At 41.2% G+C, this 17,297-nt stretch overlaps 1 protein-coding gene across 1 annotated transcript in view; it reads left to right on the top strand.

The window, feature by feature from the left end:
* SETBP1 (SET binding protein 1) overlaps positions 1-17,297 on the top strand; it is a 351,100-nt gene that overhangs the window by 332,437 nt on the left and 1,366 nt on the right. The window contains 1 exon segment of the mRNA XM_019652899.1: positions 16,880-17,297. This exon segment is cut by the window's right edge and continues 14 nt beyond it. Coding sequence (XP_019508444.1) covers positions 16,880-17,297 — 418 coding nt within the window.

Below are 17,297 nucleotides of genomic sequence, written 5' to 3'. Positions count from 1 at the left end.
GAACTCCAAAAGCACATACACCCTTCCATTTGTTTCTAAGTTTTGGCTCATTTTTCTTAACACCACATACACAGGCCATGCAACACTCTAGTTGAGTACACGTGTTCTTGGCTTCAGACCCCCTGCATTGAAATCTCAGGGCTCCACTTACCAGCTGGATGATCTCACACCTCAGTGTTCACATCTTTAAAATGGGGGAAAGCATTCTAGTGTAGGAGATTATGGTGCAGCACCCACTTTGAGAACCACGCCATGGCCACTTTAGATATTGTATCCTCGGAGCTCCATGACTTCCTGTAGGCCCTCGATCACTGATCTCTACAGTTACTAGTGTCTGTGCTCGTGCCTTTGTCCCAGCTGGACTGACCACTCCCCTATTGTCAGACTTTATTCAACTTTGAAAGCCCAGTCCATAGCACTGAGGTGGGCAAACAATAGACAATCATTAAATATTGGTCAAAATGCTTTCAACGAGAGTTTCCTGCACAAAACCACCTGGCACATGAAAAGACATATTCTAGCATTATATCCATTCCAGTTGAGAGGCAACGCTGTGACTTGATTTCCACATCAGCACCAGAAAACAGCAAACCGTCCTGGGAGTGTTTAGCACGGGGAACTACCAGACAGTGACCTCTGGAGCCAGCAGAATCCACTTTTCAGTTATGGCAGACCAGCTCCCGGCTCACCCACCAGGATATCCCGGGGGAAGATTATTGTCAAGTGAAAGAAGTCAGCCTGCATGGCATGGCGTGTGCGGTACCTGGTGTATGTTCCTTCCGAGAAGGAAGAACCTGTGTCTCCCTTCACTCGAAAGTTCTGTGGGATTTTCAGGATGAGACACTCAATGGAAAGCTGGGCATGACATCGGCCTAGGTTATTCTTTATTTTGTATATGATAGTCTTACACTGAGGCTGGAGTATTGGTTTCCTGAGGACAGTGACCATTTCCCGTTTAGGTTTTGTCTAATTCAATGAACTGCTGAGTCTCCCCTGAATTCCTGGAACCTTGGGTGATATGGGATGATAAGAAGAGAAGCCAAAGCCAGGAGCACTGCTATTAAACAACCTGTCATCATATTTGGATGTCAAGAACCCCACCCGGTGCTGAGTGCATAGTACATGCTCAATAAACATGTCTAGACTCGATTTATCTAGTTTTTTTCTCTCCAGAGCTCAGATTTTAGGGAAGACAGGTTTAATGACAGGTTTGAAAGTCTGTGTTTAACTCGATTTATCTCCTCAGAATGCTTCCTACAGATTACCCTCCTAACCACCTCTTGCCACAGCCAGACCCTCTTAAAAACAGAGTAAAGATAATAATACATTTTATCTTCTTCCCAGTGATAGTATCATTCACACCTCCATTGAAGCCCGGTGGGAGGTTTGGCTGTGAGGTACCAGCTCAGGGAGAGTCAGGTGTGATTATTGTAATGAGGACTCCAGGCTCAGGCGAAATGTGGGAAAGAAAACCTCCCATACGTGAAGCGATTTCTATTAAGATACTCATTTTATATCAAATATTCTTTATAAATGGGAGAGAATGAAAGGAGGCTCATCCAGGTGCGGATTTTATGCAGCCAAGAATGAAAGGGCAGAAATATTTTATGATCAGTTTTGAGATAGTGGCATGCCTGCCTTGTTCACGAGCTCTTTCCATTTCCAGAAGACTAATTAGATTGTTGGTTTTAATGGTGGCGAGATAATTTAGTGGCAACTGAAAGCAACTGTGTTAATGAGAAGGGGGGACAGTGCTTTGGGTTTCCTGTAATTAATGGAGAGTTTTTAAAAAACTTATTGGCTCCAGTGAAGTTGGCATACCGAGCCCAGCTGTTGAGAAGGGGGGCAAGGCCTTTCCTGCTCACTGCTGCAGAAATGGCCTCAGGCAACGTGGCAGAACTGTGTAATGACTGTCATTAAGAATGATCTTTAGTGGTCCAGGCAGGCTGTAGTCAATCTAAGAGAGAGGAAAGACAGAGAAAGAGGGACAGAGAGAAAGGAGGCCATGGAGAGAGCAGAGAGGAAGGATTGAGAGACAGATGTGACAAATCGACAGACAGACAGACAGACAGACAGACCGTGATAACACTCACCATCAGCCTTCTTCATTCTACCTTTGGGAGCCACTGGAATTATACCAGAGTAGCCCCCCAGGAGGTCTCCTTCTCCTGTTGCTTAAACTGGAATTGACTATATAAGACTGGATTGGAATAGACTAGAAGGAACCTCTGCAAACTCCTTCGTGCTGCAGATGAGGAAATTAAGCCCAGAGAGAACTGAATTAAAAGACTACCTGACTAGGAATTGGGAAACCTGGAAAGTTTCTGGCTACCACACAAATGTATAGCGGAAGCTGGATTTGGGTCAGTGTCATTGTACATCCTGCAGTAATTATTCATTCATTCCCTAGGTCAGCCACTGAGTCTAACTGAGACCTCTGAGTCTCGGCTTTCTCATCAGTGAAATGGGAAAAATAATGCCTGCCTTTAAGGCAGTGGTGAGAAAAAAAGCAAGTAGCAGATGAAAACACCAATCACATATTCAAAACAATATATCACTATCAGACCTCTCATGTCAAAAATGGAGTCAGGTCATGTTACTCATATGATTCATCATGTTAAGTCATAATTTAGTCATGTTAAGACTCAGGTCATAACATCCATTAACTATCTTTAGAAGTTTTATCCTCATTCCGCCCTCCAAATACCCTTATCTTAGGGCAGAAAACTCTCTTACCCATGAGGTTATTAACTGTTCCACGGAGCTCATCTTACTGGAACTTTTATAAGTCTTTGTTAGAAATTGTCAAATATGTTTAAGCACCTGTCACATTGATACAGGTAAGTATAAGATTAGACCTGCTCTAGGGGAACTTGCACACTATTTGGGAAGGCCTGACTCTAGATAATGGGATGACCAAATAATATTTTAAAAATGAATAGATCGAGTAATAATCTCAGATACTAACAGAGTGATAATTTAGCAATTGACAAGTCGTTAATTTCCAACTGAAAGGTACTAAAGGAGTGCAGAGGACAATGAGATGATCTGGGAAGAGAAGAGTTGAGATGGCCTTCTAAGGATGACTCAAGTTCAGTATGCAGAAAAGCAGAAGAGACAAGTGTACATCATCTCTGAGATAGGCATGCATGTGGAAATGATAACAGACGAGGCTGGAAGACAGGTGTGGAATAAGAACATGGTCTTCCTGAAATTCTAGAATTAGGTATGGTGACCATTCTAAAGGGCAGTGACAAAATGGCAGCCATGGGCCAATAGCTGTCCACTGTTGTATTTTGATTGGCCTACAGATGCTTATACATTTTTAAAACATGAATAGGCATCTTGTAAACATCAGAAGATTTACATGATAATTGATATTTCTGGCTTTTTGAAACTCACACTGTCTGATAACTTTGGGCTCATTCCTACCTAGAAACAACTGATTGATACAGAAGATTTGCCCATTAAACCAGCCATATTCTCTTTAGTTTCCCAGGTCCTCCCCCATTCGCCTCTACCTTCCTTCATAATCCAGACCAACTTCACTCATTATATGGGCTGTCTGGCTCCCTATAGGAAACCATTAAAAGACTTTGAACCAGAGAAAGCAATAGGATCCGAACAATATGCAGGAATGCATTGTCTGGTAGAAATACCGTGGGTAATCTGTACTAATATCTTGTGTTATTTAATTATGGAATTTGGGGTTGGAAGAGCCCTTAGAGATTGTGAAATTGAGAGAAATTTGGCACTCCAATGCAGTCAACAATAGGAAATTAACAGGGAAACCCAAGTTTTCTCACTCCTTATCTAGCTTCCTGTCTCCTTAAGGAAATGTGGTATGAAACTGGCCTTGAAATAGAGCAGCCCTTTCTTGAATTCTTGAGTCCATGTCTTCTTAATGTGTGCACTTGGAAAAAGGATTTAACCTCTCAGTTCTCAGGTTTCATCTCTGTACTATAGAGATAGTAATGTCCTCATGTGGTTGCTATCCCAATTAAGTGAGGAAATATGTGAAATACCGCAGACTGCACTGTAGATTCTCCAAAATGTTGGTTTCTTCCCCTTTCCTTAGTTTCTTATGAAAGCAGGAACAATGCATTCCAGTTACCTTGTATAGTCTATGGTACAGTACAAAGAGTGGATGTTACAAAAATAATCATTGAGTAAATGAATAATGGAAAAACCACGTGCACCAACCCTAGCAAAGAATAAAAGTCCTTTTTCTCCCCATCTCCCCCACCCAGGACTCCTAAGATGTGACATCTGTTATTTTTATGTCGTTTGTAACTAACTCTGTTAGTTTGTTTTATGAGGTCTGCTTTTGAAGCGGACACAGGGAGGGAGCCGGGCTGCTTCCACCACTCTCAGAGTTCCTCACCTGTTGAAGAATCCTCTTCCCCAGGAATTGTTACCATGTTTCCTTGATTCCTCTTTAAACTAAGAGAGACCAAATAGCTTTCATACACCATGAGGAAACGTGAGCTTGTGCTACCAGTGGACAGGTTCAAAAGACCGAGCGAAGGTACTGATGGAGGGAATTTCCACTGTTCAATGACCCCAGCAATGCCTGTGAACACCCTGTGTGGCCTAGACCCAGGCCTTGCCCCATAAAGATGACAGAGCTCCTAACAAAAGAGAGTGAGCCTGATATTCGCTTTAAATTCAGCAGGGGATCCAGACCAGCCTCAAGCAGTGTCCCTGGGTCGCTGGAGTTTCAATGTTCAAAAACACTCCTCTAAAGGACTTTCATGCCCTCTGATACCTGAAAATATTTTGAGATGATTTTCCTCATTCTGAAATCCAGCTTCGTTCGTGCCTAAATAGCCACAATCCTGGTCTTTGTCTCGTGCAAGTTGCCAGAGTTAAGTGATTTGGGCTTACATATGGAAAGTTCATTTTGTTGTGTAATTAATGGGAAGCAGACTTTGGGAAGCTGATGATCCCGGCCCTTATTTATATGAGAGCATATGTCTGTGTTTTGTTTATGACTCACTCTTTTACTCCACGCATTGTAACTGGGGTTTGTTTATACTAACTTTTCCTAGAATCCAAGCCACATGGTATATGAGCCAATAATTTATGGTCTCTAAAAGGGAAAGATGATGAATGAGCTTTTTCCTGTTAAATTGTCAAATCTTAAATTGAGGAAGGAGTATTTGCTGCCTTGAGTCTGTCCAAGCTTATATATGTGAAAAAAAAAAGAAGGGAAACAATAACTTTGAAAAAAATTAAAAACTGCTTGTATAGTTCTTAGAACTTGCATGTATAGATATTTGCCAAGACAGCATATGACCACATGACCACTCCTCCACAATAAACCATTATAATTCTGATCCAGATGTTGCGCAATGAGAAGACCATTCATAATCCCCCCCCTCTCACCCCCCCTTCCCCACCCCCACCTCTCTGCACGTTTTTTGGTGTTAGATAATTAATATGTAATATATACATGTCTCTGTTATCCAGGGGACCCATGGTTTTAATCAATCTGTGGGATTAAATGCTCAAGCTGGTTTTCTGAATGGAACTTAATAAGTTCCAAACTTGCTTTTGTCATTGAAACGTCACTTCTCCTACAGAGTGGTTTGGATACCAGTCCATATTTCACGGTATTTCCGTGCTTTTGGTCATAGCTTAGATACTCCAAACAGTTAATGGGGCTCTGAGGAGAGTAGGGAACAGCTGAAATATGTGAGGATCTAATTTAATTTACAGTGATTTGGATCCCCTTCAATAAACCTTTCCATATTTCACACGCAGACTTGAAAAAAAATAGATGTTAAGCTTTGATTTAGGTCAAGTCGTGGAGACTGGTTTCGGTGCAAGTCAGTCAGCTGAGTTCTGTGCTGGTCACAAGGAAGGGCACAGAGCTGAGTGCCCAGCACAGCACCTGGCACAAAGTGGGGCTCAATCAATATCTGCTCCAAGACCGAATAAGAATGGTTACGACATGGTCTTTGTCCCCTAAGAAAACACAATTTCAGAGGAGAGATAAATGTAGATTAATTTTATCATCTTAGTACAGGACAGACTATGAAGTGTTATCAGAGAGATCCAAGCAATGTAGAGAGGACCAGAAAGATGAATGTTGAAATTAGAGTCCTCAGATGGCTTTTAGGAAGAGAACAGAACTGGAATTTTAAAGAATGTGTAGAATGTATCAAAATAAAAATATCAATAGAAAGCTTTAAGTCTGAATTATCAACTGAATTCCAGTGGAAATGGGAAATCACTGGAACCACACCTAGTATTGTTTTGTTTTGATTTTGTCTCTGTCTCACTAAGGCAGGAGAATTGCCTCTGGATGAAAGAAATAATGTAAGACTTTTTTCCCCAATCCAACATCAGACGCAATATTCTTTTTGACAGAAATAATAGAGTTGGGCACACACCTGTAGGCTATGCAAAGTTATTGTTTCTGTGGTACATCCATCATCTACTAACCAGACACGAAAATATGTGAAAGTCTAAAGCAATGGGTATACATTGCTTATTGTTTTTATGAAGAATGCAGGGATACTTTGTTATATAAATTGAAAAAATTTTTTTCTTTAAAATGTTCAATAAAGAGAAAACGGATAGCGTGCATTTGAGCACTTGATTTATGCCCAGAAGGAGTTAAAGGGACAGTCATTAACTTTGAGGGCATTTAAACCCTATAGCAACCCCTACAAATCTGGACACTCATTAAGAAAACAAAATTAAGATTCAAAACTTTCACAATAGGGCCGGCCGAGTTGCGCGTTGGTTAAGAACTGGCTTGGGACGACAGAGGGCCCCGGTTCGGATCCTACATATGAGGGCCAGTGATGCTGCCCTCTACAGCTAAGATGCTGAACAACAGCTCAACCTGGAGCTGGGCTGCTGTGAGTCTCTGGCGTCGGCTAGGCTGCAGCCCCTGTGGCAGTGGGTTGCCATGGGCTACTGTGTGTAGCCAGCAGCCAGCGTGAGCGGCCGTCCAGAAGCTGGTAACTGATCTGCCTCGCCCGGGAAGAGCGCAATGATGGTGCCAACTTGGGCCAGTGAAGCAACGTCCTCCACAACTAGACTGAAGAACAAAAAGACAGCAACTTGTCTGTTCCCCATCCCCCAACTCCCCAATAAAAATCTTTAAAAAATAAAAAAAAAACTTTCACAACAGACTAGAACACTAGACCAAATCCAATAAAAATTAAACTTTGCAGATTTAAAAGGAAGGTTTGTATTTAATCTCAAAAATCAATCCCACATAGCAATGGCCAGTTTTGGTGACAGTTTATATGAAAGCATTGAAGGGAGTTCATTGAGCTTCCATTTAATATGAACCAACAGTGTGTTGGTGCTGAAAAAAAAAAAAGTAGGGTTGTTGTTGTGTTTTCCTGTTTAATGTAGCCTTATTAATAAACATGTAGGGCTTTGATCACAGAAATTAATTAACCCAATTTTTCTGCACTAATTACTTCATACTTGGAAAACCAGTTCAATTCTGGGCACCATAGTTTAAGATGAGATTTGGCAGATGATAAACTCTCCAGAGGAGAGTGATCAAAATGAAATATAGTCTAGAATTCATTTCATTTAAAATACAGATGAAGGAATCAAGGATGTCTTACCTAGAACAGAGAAAATTTAGAGGAGAATAACTTTTTATAGAATTATATTTATCTAGAAGTAAGGTTCTTGCCAAGAAATTAAGTAAGAGATTTGTCTGGTGGCACAGAACTGAGGGGTGAAAAGTCAAGACAGGAACCTCATTCTTCTGATGTCCCAGTCAATATGTGTTCTACCAGACTGTAAACAACTAGCCTGCATGTTTAAGTAAACAGATGCAATTATTAAGACCAGGAAGGAAAAAAAAACCCCAACATGGTTATCTAACATTTGATATAATTCTTGAAGTTCTAGCGTGGTCAACAAGGATTTATTTCATCTCAGCCTAAATATTAAAATTGTGAAAATTTTCATAAGATCATGTTTGTTACATTATTCTTTGTTCTTCCCTGTTCTTCTGGGTTTTGTTTTCAAAATTTAAAAAGGAGAAAGGAAACCTCTCACAAATACAAATATGATCTACAATAGGTAGACTGTTTTATAAGAGGTGGTATTTATGGTTAAGGATACAGCTATGCCATGTTTGAAAGGAAAGAAAGAAGAAATATAAGGAGCCCTTTGAGAGGATGCCACCACCCCTGCCATGTGACCACCTGGCATGCTGTGAGACGCAACAGATGTAGCGTCAAACTTTTTGGCATCAACGACATTTCTATCCAGCCTTTCACATTGTCTAGTCAGTCTGCTGGGTCCCGAGCCACAGGCAACATACAAAGCCAAAAGTGACTGAAACAGACTAGGGCTAAGTGGCCCTAGTATTCCTGTTTATGAGTGCAGCCACTCACAATTCACTCCTCTCCAAAAGCCTGGGAAGCCACCCTGATCCTAGTAAGTTTCACCCGAGAAAAACTCCCAGACTTAAAGGACTCTTTCGTAGACCCATCCTGGGCCATTCCTGTTCACGAACATGTACAGCACACCTTATAGGCAGCTACAGTCGCCTCTGTTGCTGGTTCTCTGATCTCAGCTCTTTCCCTTCAACTAACTTTCCCAGGCCTGCCAAAGTCCTGGTTACCTTCCTTAGAGGTTCCCTGAGCAACCTAGCAGTGTTCTTGTTTGTCTCAAGCTCTCTCTAGAGACAAGTTAGAACTGCTGTTATCTGCCCAAAGTCACCAGCGGTTTGTCCAAAACCCAGCTCATGAAATGCCTGGTATTGTCTCCCCATAATCAGAGAAGTCAGGGATTCTGAAAACCTGGAGTCCAGGACCTCTGAACTGCCTAGCCAAATGAAGAAGGTGCCTCAAATCCTTTTCTAGAAGCTCCCCATGGATAAGACACTTATCTGACTGTCTTAGATTTGCATGCAATTCAATTAAAGGTACTCTGGGGAATGTGAAGATTAATGATATCCAGGCTTTGGTCTCTAGGAGTTTACAATCTGAAACAATCCAGCAGGAAATGTTAATTAAGCATTTACTAGGAAAAAGATACTGCTGTTTGTCATAAGGGGTATGAAGAACACGTATGTGTACGATCTGTCTTCAAGAAGTTTAATGTTTCTTAGGCCATGTGTTCATGGAAAGTAAAGATCTTCTAAGATTAAATACTGACTGGATAAACTCTTCAGGAGCTTAGAAAAAGACACGAAAACTTTAAAGCAGTCCAAATTTTTGATCATGTGGTGATATCAGTAGCATCATTTTGAACAGAATATGCAAATACCTATTCAGATTATATGCATTCATCTTTTAAGGTATTAAAAGGTTGAAATAAATATGAGATAAATAATCTTAAAATAGTTATAAATTTCATTGAAATTTTTATTAAGGAAACAAAAGCATTTTCATTGTCATCAATATTTAATGCTAATGTTAATATTTTTAATAATGTTTTTGGGAGGGCCAAAGTGATTGAGTTTGAATATTTCTTTTAGAACAATGTGTTTTTTAACACTTGTGATAAAACAATTGAAGATCTGATCCCGAATTCGGTTTAGTCCAATACAGATGTTGTAGGTTCAAAGTATATTTCACATAAACATAGATCCGAAAGGAGAAAGTGCACCATTTTGCTTAATCCTGTTTTTTTTCAGTCCCATCCATCAATTAACCAAAGGTTTTTGTAGAAATCTAGCTAACCATCACCCTTATTTTTTTTTTTTTTAAGATTTTTATTGGGGAATTGAGGGAAGGGGAACAGACAAGTTGCTATCCTTTTGTTCTTCAGTCTAGTTGTGGAGGATGTTGCCCTACTGGCCCAAGTTGGCACCATCATTGCGCTCTTCCCCAGGTGAGGCGGATCAGTCACCGGCTTCTGGACGGCTGCTCACAGTGGCTGCTGGCCGCTCATGCTGGCTGCTGGCTATACACGGTAGCCCATGGCAACCCACCTGCCATTGCTGGCGACTCACAGCAGCCCAGCTCCAGGTTGAGCTGTTGTTCAGCATCTTAGCTATAGAGGGCAGTGTCACTGGCCCTCATATTGTGGGATCCGAACCGGGGCCCTCTGGCGTCCCAAAGCCAGCTCTTAACCAATGCGCCACTCGGTCGGCCCACCATCACCCTTATTAATAATTAAATGCTCTTGCATATCCAAAGGATTGCCTTTTCTAATGAATTCAAATCTCTGGAACTGTTCATTTGGAAATTACCTGTTTACAAAATTTTTTTTCATTAGCAGATTTAAGGGATTTTTATAGGTTATAATATATCATTTTCAGCAACAAAATTGCCAAACAATAGAGACATTTCCAACCAATTTCTAAGTATGCTGTCTCCATATTAAGAGTCTTTTTTTTTTCTAAAAGCAGTTACTTTCTTGCCCATTTTACCCTAAACGGACATTAAGATTTTGTTTGTTTTTTAACAACTGCTAGGTAACATTACTGACAGCCCATTAACAGCACAGAAAAAGTGAGAACATTTAGAACCCTATCTTTTGGTATAAGAAAATTGCCAAATTCGTCCTTGAAAAAAATGGCAACTCTTTTATGGAGTTTGCTGTGAGATGAACAATGAAACTCTGTGTGCTATATCACATATTTCATGGATATTCCTGATCGCATTACAAAATATTTTGAATTTTTTTTTCTTTTTAAAGATTCCGATTTTCTAAAATGAGCCATGTGGGCTGACCTGCTATAGCATTAGCATGTAGGACATGACATCACCCTCAAAGGAACAAACCAAAGGAACGCCTTCATCCCCTTACATTACACATGGCGGCTTCTTTTCCCAGAACCTCATGCCCAGCTGTGACAGGTGACATCATCTGATGTGCAACCCAAATAAGGGCCTCGCCGTTGCTCCAGATATTAAGCATTAGAATGCTTAACTTTAGTTCTTATTTTTTTAATAAAATATAAAAAAATTAAAATTAAAAAATATGTTAATAAGTTTTCTTGCAGCCCACTAGGTAGTTTTGCTTCCTCCCTGGGGAATGCACACCCCTCCCCCCTTAGGAGGCTGCTGATTTACAAGAGGCTCAGCTCGGGAGAGGCAACAAGGAGGTGAGCAGTGTGGGCAAGGTCGCGGAGGCAGGAGAGTGGAAGGCAAGGTCTTAACCCCTAACACCAGTGACACCTCCCAGAAGGTCTCAGGGAGACACCTTGGGGCCTAGTGCCCTTGGCCACTTCAGAGCTCACACACGTAAACATGCACACGCACACCCCACTGCGTCACCTCTCCATCAGCCAAACTACCTACCTCACTTCCTACCTTCACTCACACAGGGAAGAAATGCGAGATGGGAGCAAAACAAAGACCAGGGTCCCACAAGCCATTGCAGCAGACAAAAGATGCTGTTTCACAGCAAACCACTAAGAAGAAGCTTAGTGGTTTCAGAGTCAAGCCGTTAACTGTGCTTCCAACTGGCTCGTCACATTTTCAAAGAAACCTCAAACTCTATTAAGATGACTTTAAGAACCAAATGGCAGCACCTTTATATCGTGACAAATCCCCCACATCTGCAAACCTTTAATTCTAAATTACAGCTTCCAAACTGGAACGCAGTGCCATAAGACAACCAGCAGCAGCTCAGAGGTGCCCTGCCCTGCAGATTCCTCAGCAGCAGAGGCGAGCTGCCATCTATGTCAAAAGTGCTTTTAAGGCCAGGACTGTAGATCCATTTAAATTCTAAGGAAGAATGGAGAAAGTTTGCATGCCAAGGCAAGTTACTTCATACATCCCATTAAAAAATATAAAATGATAAGCAGCATTAGGAAAACAAGAGCTCTTTACTGAATGAAGTAAAAAGTACAAAAAAAACAATGCATAGTTTGCATGGGAGAACATTGAACAGTTGAGTTCCCTTGAGCTTGCATTTGGTGAGCGTGTACTATGTACCAGATCACACACTGCTGTGTGAATGACCTGTGCCAGGGAGAAAAGTCATGGCCTCTGCCTTCGAAGAATCTTCTAACATGGATCAGCAAACAGTGCAGTTTACACTGCCCCCGTCTTCCTGGAGTGGGGTAGATGGTGTTCAGCCGTGTTCACCCAGGAAGGCAACTCAACTCCAGGCAGTTAACCAGTCCCCAATATTATCCCACCTCCCCTTAGGGATATTCAAACAGTAAGAAAAATTCAAATGACTCTAGAGATCATTTTGCTTCCCCCTCCTACCCACCCAAAAATTTCTTATAAAGCTAGGATGTGTCATGTCCATAGGCAAAGTACAGTCTCCAAACTATCAGTACCTATTGGGAACCTTCTATAAAACTATGCCTGTTAGCCCTTCCCTTGCTCACAGCACCCTTACTATATCTTTAAAGCCAGTGAGCAAAAAAAGAGTGCTAAATCCAGTCTCTGATTATCCTAAACGCTGTGGCAAAATCAACGAATGCCAATGAGCGAATCCTCTGATAATGGGAGTGAAGAGATAGAAAATCTAGATTGAGACCAAAACCAATTCAGCCGTTTGCATGGCAGTTTTAAATACAGAGAAATGTCTGCAAGATGATTTGCGTTGCAGAGTTAAGAAACGAATTTGCATTTTGCCTTGGCCACTCATAATTATTATTTTTTAAACTAACAAAGAAAAGGCACGATATAGGACAATTATAGGAAGGAGAGCAAATATGGAATCAATCTTGCTGCAAGAGCCCAGAAATTGCTGTCTAATAATGAAACAATTTGAAGAGAGAAAAACCTGAAAACATTTAGAGGGACAGTGCAATCATAAGCAATAAGGAGAAAGATTTGTGAAGAGCAAACCCTGCCAAGTCCAAAGTCCTCCTTCACAGTAGGATTTCAGAATTATTAGATGAAATAAATGTTATAGAAAGTCACCTCACATTTGGCAAGGCTATTGATAATGCACAGAGGAAAGAATTATAACAATATTTAACTCTAGAAGAGAACTTGGAGAGCATCTAGTCGAAGCATCCAATGTCACAGATGAAGAAAGAGACCCAGAGAGGCTAAGAGGTTCATCCTTGTCCAACTTGGTTTCCAGTGGCACCTGCACAAAGCACCTGTACTCTGCTTTTGCCACACACAGGGATGACGGTCAATCTTGTTTCATCAATACTTCCACTTACCTCCTCCCTTCCTTATTGTGAAGCCAATCGAGATGATAGCATATGATTTCATCTATAAACACCTCAGTATTAACTTCTAAATGATAGGTACTTTTTAAAAAGCATGATCCCAAGGCAATGATGACGCTTAAGAAAATTAACAGTAATTACATAATATCATAAAATGCCCAGATAGTACACAAATTTCCATGAATTTATGAAATATGATCTCATTGGACAGTTTATTTAAATTGGCATCCAAATATGATCACTTTATCTCTTTGGTCTCTTTTAATTTACACTTCCACCCCCTTCTCCTGCCGGTCTGTCCTTGCATCTTACTTGTTGAAGGCAATGGGTTATTTGCCCAGTTTCCCACAGTGTTTTACTGAATGAATCCCAATGCGTCCTGTATAGTGCGAGATGATTAAGTCTAGAGCTGAACTGCCCAATACGGTCGCTACTAGCCACATGTAGCTATCTAAATTTATTTAAATTAGAAATCCACTTTTATCAGGTGCACTGGCCACATTGCAAGTGCTCCAGTAGTTTCATGTGCCTAGTGGCTACCATATCCGATAGCACAGATAAGGAACATTTCCACCACTGCAGAAATTTCTATTGGACAACGCTACTCTAGAGGCTTAGTAAAGTCCCCTGAGATAGCTTTGGAGGGAAGAGACACTGACCTCTCATCTACCCCATCTTTGGCTCACAGCTGGCCTCCTGCACTCTAGTCACTTTAAGCGTCCACACCTGGACATTAAAAATGAAATTAAAATTCAGGGGATCGCTGTGTTTTTTAATTTGCATAAATGACACACTTAAAAATACATTTAGTATTTACGTTTTTATTCAAGTTATTTTTTTAGATTTAATCCCATTAATATATTTATTTTTGGTTTATTCCTTTTAACAGATGTGTAAGAGTCCATTGTTTGAATGTATCACAGTTGGTTGATTACCCTTAACATGTAGATGGTTTTCAGTCTTCAGAGCTTCATGGAATATCCTTGTACATCCTTGGCCTCCTGTTATACATGAGTAAAAGAAGCAACCTGGACATGGAGTCACTGGGGCATTGAGCACACCCATCTTCAATGCTAGTAGTTATTGCCCAGTCACTCTCCAAAATGATTATACCAATTTACACTCCCACCAACGGTGTGCAAGTGTTCCCAACACTTGCCAACATTAGGTGCTTTCAGACTTTTAATTTTTACTGATATGGGTTCACGTATATGCAGTAAAAGTATGAATACAAACATGGAAATAGAAGATGGAATTGAGAGGGGAACACTGACTTAGCCGAATCTATGTTTTCCTTCTTTAAAAAAATAAAGCATATATGGCACAAAGTTAACATTTATTAAATGGGAATGGTGGGTACGAAGCAGTTGGTTATGATATTTTTAGTAGTATTTGGTAGGTTTACACTATTCAGAATTAATTTTTGTTTCATAATCATTTTTAATACAAGGCTTAATAAAAACTAGGCAGCATATACAAAAATTATTGAATATAGTATTATCTAAAAGGTTCCTTTTTCAGTTTGTTTTTGACATTTCACACTAAAAAAACACTGAGAGAGATAGTCCTTGGGTTATCGTTGCGCCAAATGACCTCCTGTTCATGGGTGCTTCCAGTCAAGCTTTACTTGGTCAAATGTTGCCAAACTAATCGCCCAAAATGGTTTACTTTGTAGATGCATGATCTATTATATATCACAGCATTTTCTTCCCCTGTGGATGGTATACACTAAAGAGAGGGTAAACTGCAAATGGAATCTGTATTTGGAATAATGCAGAAGTTTTGTGGAGCACTTCTAACTAGTTTTCATTTACTCATAAACTGTGTGAACAAGGTAAATTGCTTGGCTCTCACGTGGTGGCCTGCTGACTCTTACTGTCCCTATATTTGCAGTGGTTGTTTTAAAAACCCAAACTAGAACTCTTAGAGAAGTATATGACTGTAAGGCGACAATGATTAGTGTGACTCGTCAGTCCAGAAACAGTTTTTAAATCCTTTCCATGTAGGAGGCAGCATGCTACGCCCATGAGGGACATAAAGACCAGCAAGAGTTGGTTCCCTGCATCAGAAAACTTACAATCAAGCAACCTTTTCCTTTTACTACACTAACTACAAAAATTTTATTTTTATAGTCAGAAACTTACTCTGGCTTTGTTCTATTTTGATCTTTATACTGATTTTAAAGATTGTTTTTTAGTTAATCATTGCTCAGTAAGTCTTGCTTTGACCTTTGACCAAAAGCAGTAACATTTTGACCTGTCCTGTGGAACTCAGAGTTTCCCACTCCACGAAGCTAGTGGTGTAAATAACTTCAAATAGAACCCTCCTGCGGATCTGTGTTGGGCACAGCATGAGAGAGAAATGGGGTAAAACATGGGAAAGAACGAAGTGGGAGGGTCCAAGAATGAAATGAGAGTGGTATCCACATTTTCAGCATTTTCCGCCATCTCCCTTACGATATTTATTCCACTTCTCCACTGCTAAGTTGAAAAAATCGGGGATAACACAACAAACCATGATGCTAAAATGAAACACAGTTCCTTATAGGCCCAGGACATTTAATAGGGTCAACATTTCAACCCTACGTCTGGGCTTCTTTGGAGTTGAGCATTTAGGGGAAATTCTAGCAGCAAAGAACTAAGTGAGGGCACACTTCTTAAGTTTATAAATGGCCGGAGGGAGAAGGCAGTGTGAAGATGGGGCAGCAGAGTATATGTGAGTGCCTGTTGGTGTGTGTGTGTGTGTGTGTGTGTGCATGTACATGCATATTCACGTGTGCCTGCTCATGCACAGCACAAGGAAAAAGAACCTAAAGGAGAAAAAGCCTGTTACGTCTTGAAGCCATTCACACTTTATAGTGTCTGAACTTCAAAATGAAGCAGTTCTGAAGGCTATTTAGTGGCAGCAGTACTGGACTTTTTGAGACTAGAAGTTTGGCTCATAAACTAGACGAGCATCTGGCCACCAGGACATGAAACGAGCTCTTTGCAAACAATAGCCGGTAGCACTAGTGTAAATGATTCAGAAACACCTGGCTGACATTTTCCTTCAGGTTCCCAGAGGATGAACTAGTTAAGGATATGATCACGTGGACATCATCCGGCAACTTGACAAGTCCAGAGCTTTTGGGGGATGGGGAAGGATTAGAGAGATGGTGTCATCCCAAATAGAGTGTCCCAGAAAACAATCCTCTTTTCTGTCAGTGGAGGAGGGTTAGGAATAAAATAGGTTCAGTTACATATTCCAGTTCAGGTCAAGGCCTCTCTTTTTTGGAGGTTGATAGTATGTACGAATGACCCAGATGTCTTGACTGATGATGGAGCACTGCTTGTCATCCTATTCATTCAACATGTTCTACAAAAAGACAAAGTATGACCTAATGCTAAATTGAATCAGATCAAATGTCAAGGGTCCATAAAACGTAAGAGCTATAATAAAGGGAAACTTACACTGTGATTCTGATCTTGACACCTGAGGTGGAGCTCCTTACATGGTGTGAGCCTCGCTTTCCAAATCTTTCAAATGGGAACAACAGTGGTTCACAGGACGGTTCAAAAGATTGAAATAATATAAATAGAAACGCTTTGTACGTACACAAAAGGTATTTAACCCATGTTCATCACGTTTAATTTGAATTTAAGAAAAGGAAGACGAAATATTGGGTACTAAGTCCTAGCCGTAGCCTTCACTCTCCATAATCTTCGTAGCCAAATATAATGCCAGTTGTCACCACAAAGGCTAGGTTTGAGGCACCTGCCTTCCCGTGCTCAGTTTCTTGTCTTCCCCCTCCTGCAGCCAGCGCCTCTCTGAAGAAAAGGTTCAAGAGGAGGGAGATCGAAGCCATCCAGTGCGAGGTGCGGAAGATGTGCAACTATACCAAGATTCTGTCCACCAAGAAGAACCTGGACCACGTGAACAAGATCCTGAAGGCCAAGCGGCTGCAGAGACAATCAAAGACAGGCAACAACTTCGTCAAGAAGAGGAGAGGGCGTCCCCGAAAGCAGCCCACCCCGTTCGATGAGGACTCCAGAGACCAAATGCCGGTGCTGGAAAAATGCATCGACCTGCCCAGCAAGAGGGGTCAGAAGCCCAGCCTGAGCCCGCTCGCGCTGGAGCCCGCCGCCAGCCAAGACACCATCATGGCCACCATCGAGGCGGTCATCCACATGGCCCGGGAGGCGCCGCCCCTGCCCCCGCCGCCGCCCCCGCCCCT

This window comes from Hipposideros armiger, unplaced genomic scaffold (assembly GCF_001890085.2).
Source record: "Hipposideros armiger isolate ML-2016 unplaced genomic scaffold, ASM189008v1 scaffold_189, whole genome shotgun sequence".
Lineage (NCBI taxonomy): Eukaryota > Metazoa > Chordata > Mammalia > Chiroptera > Hipposideridae > Hipposideros > Hipposideros armiger.
This window is presented reverse-complemented; position numbering and strand designations above follow the sequence as displayed.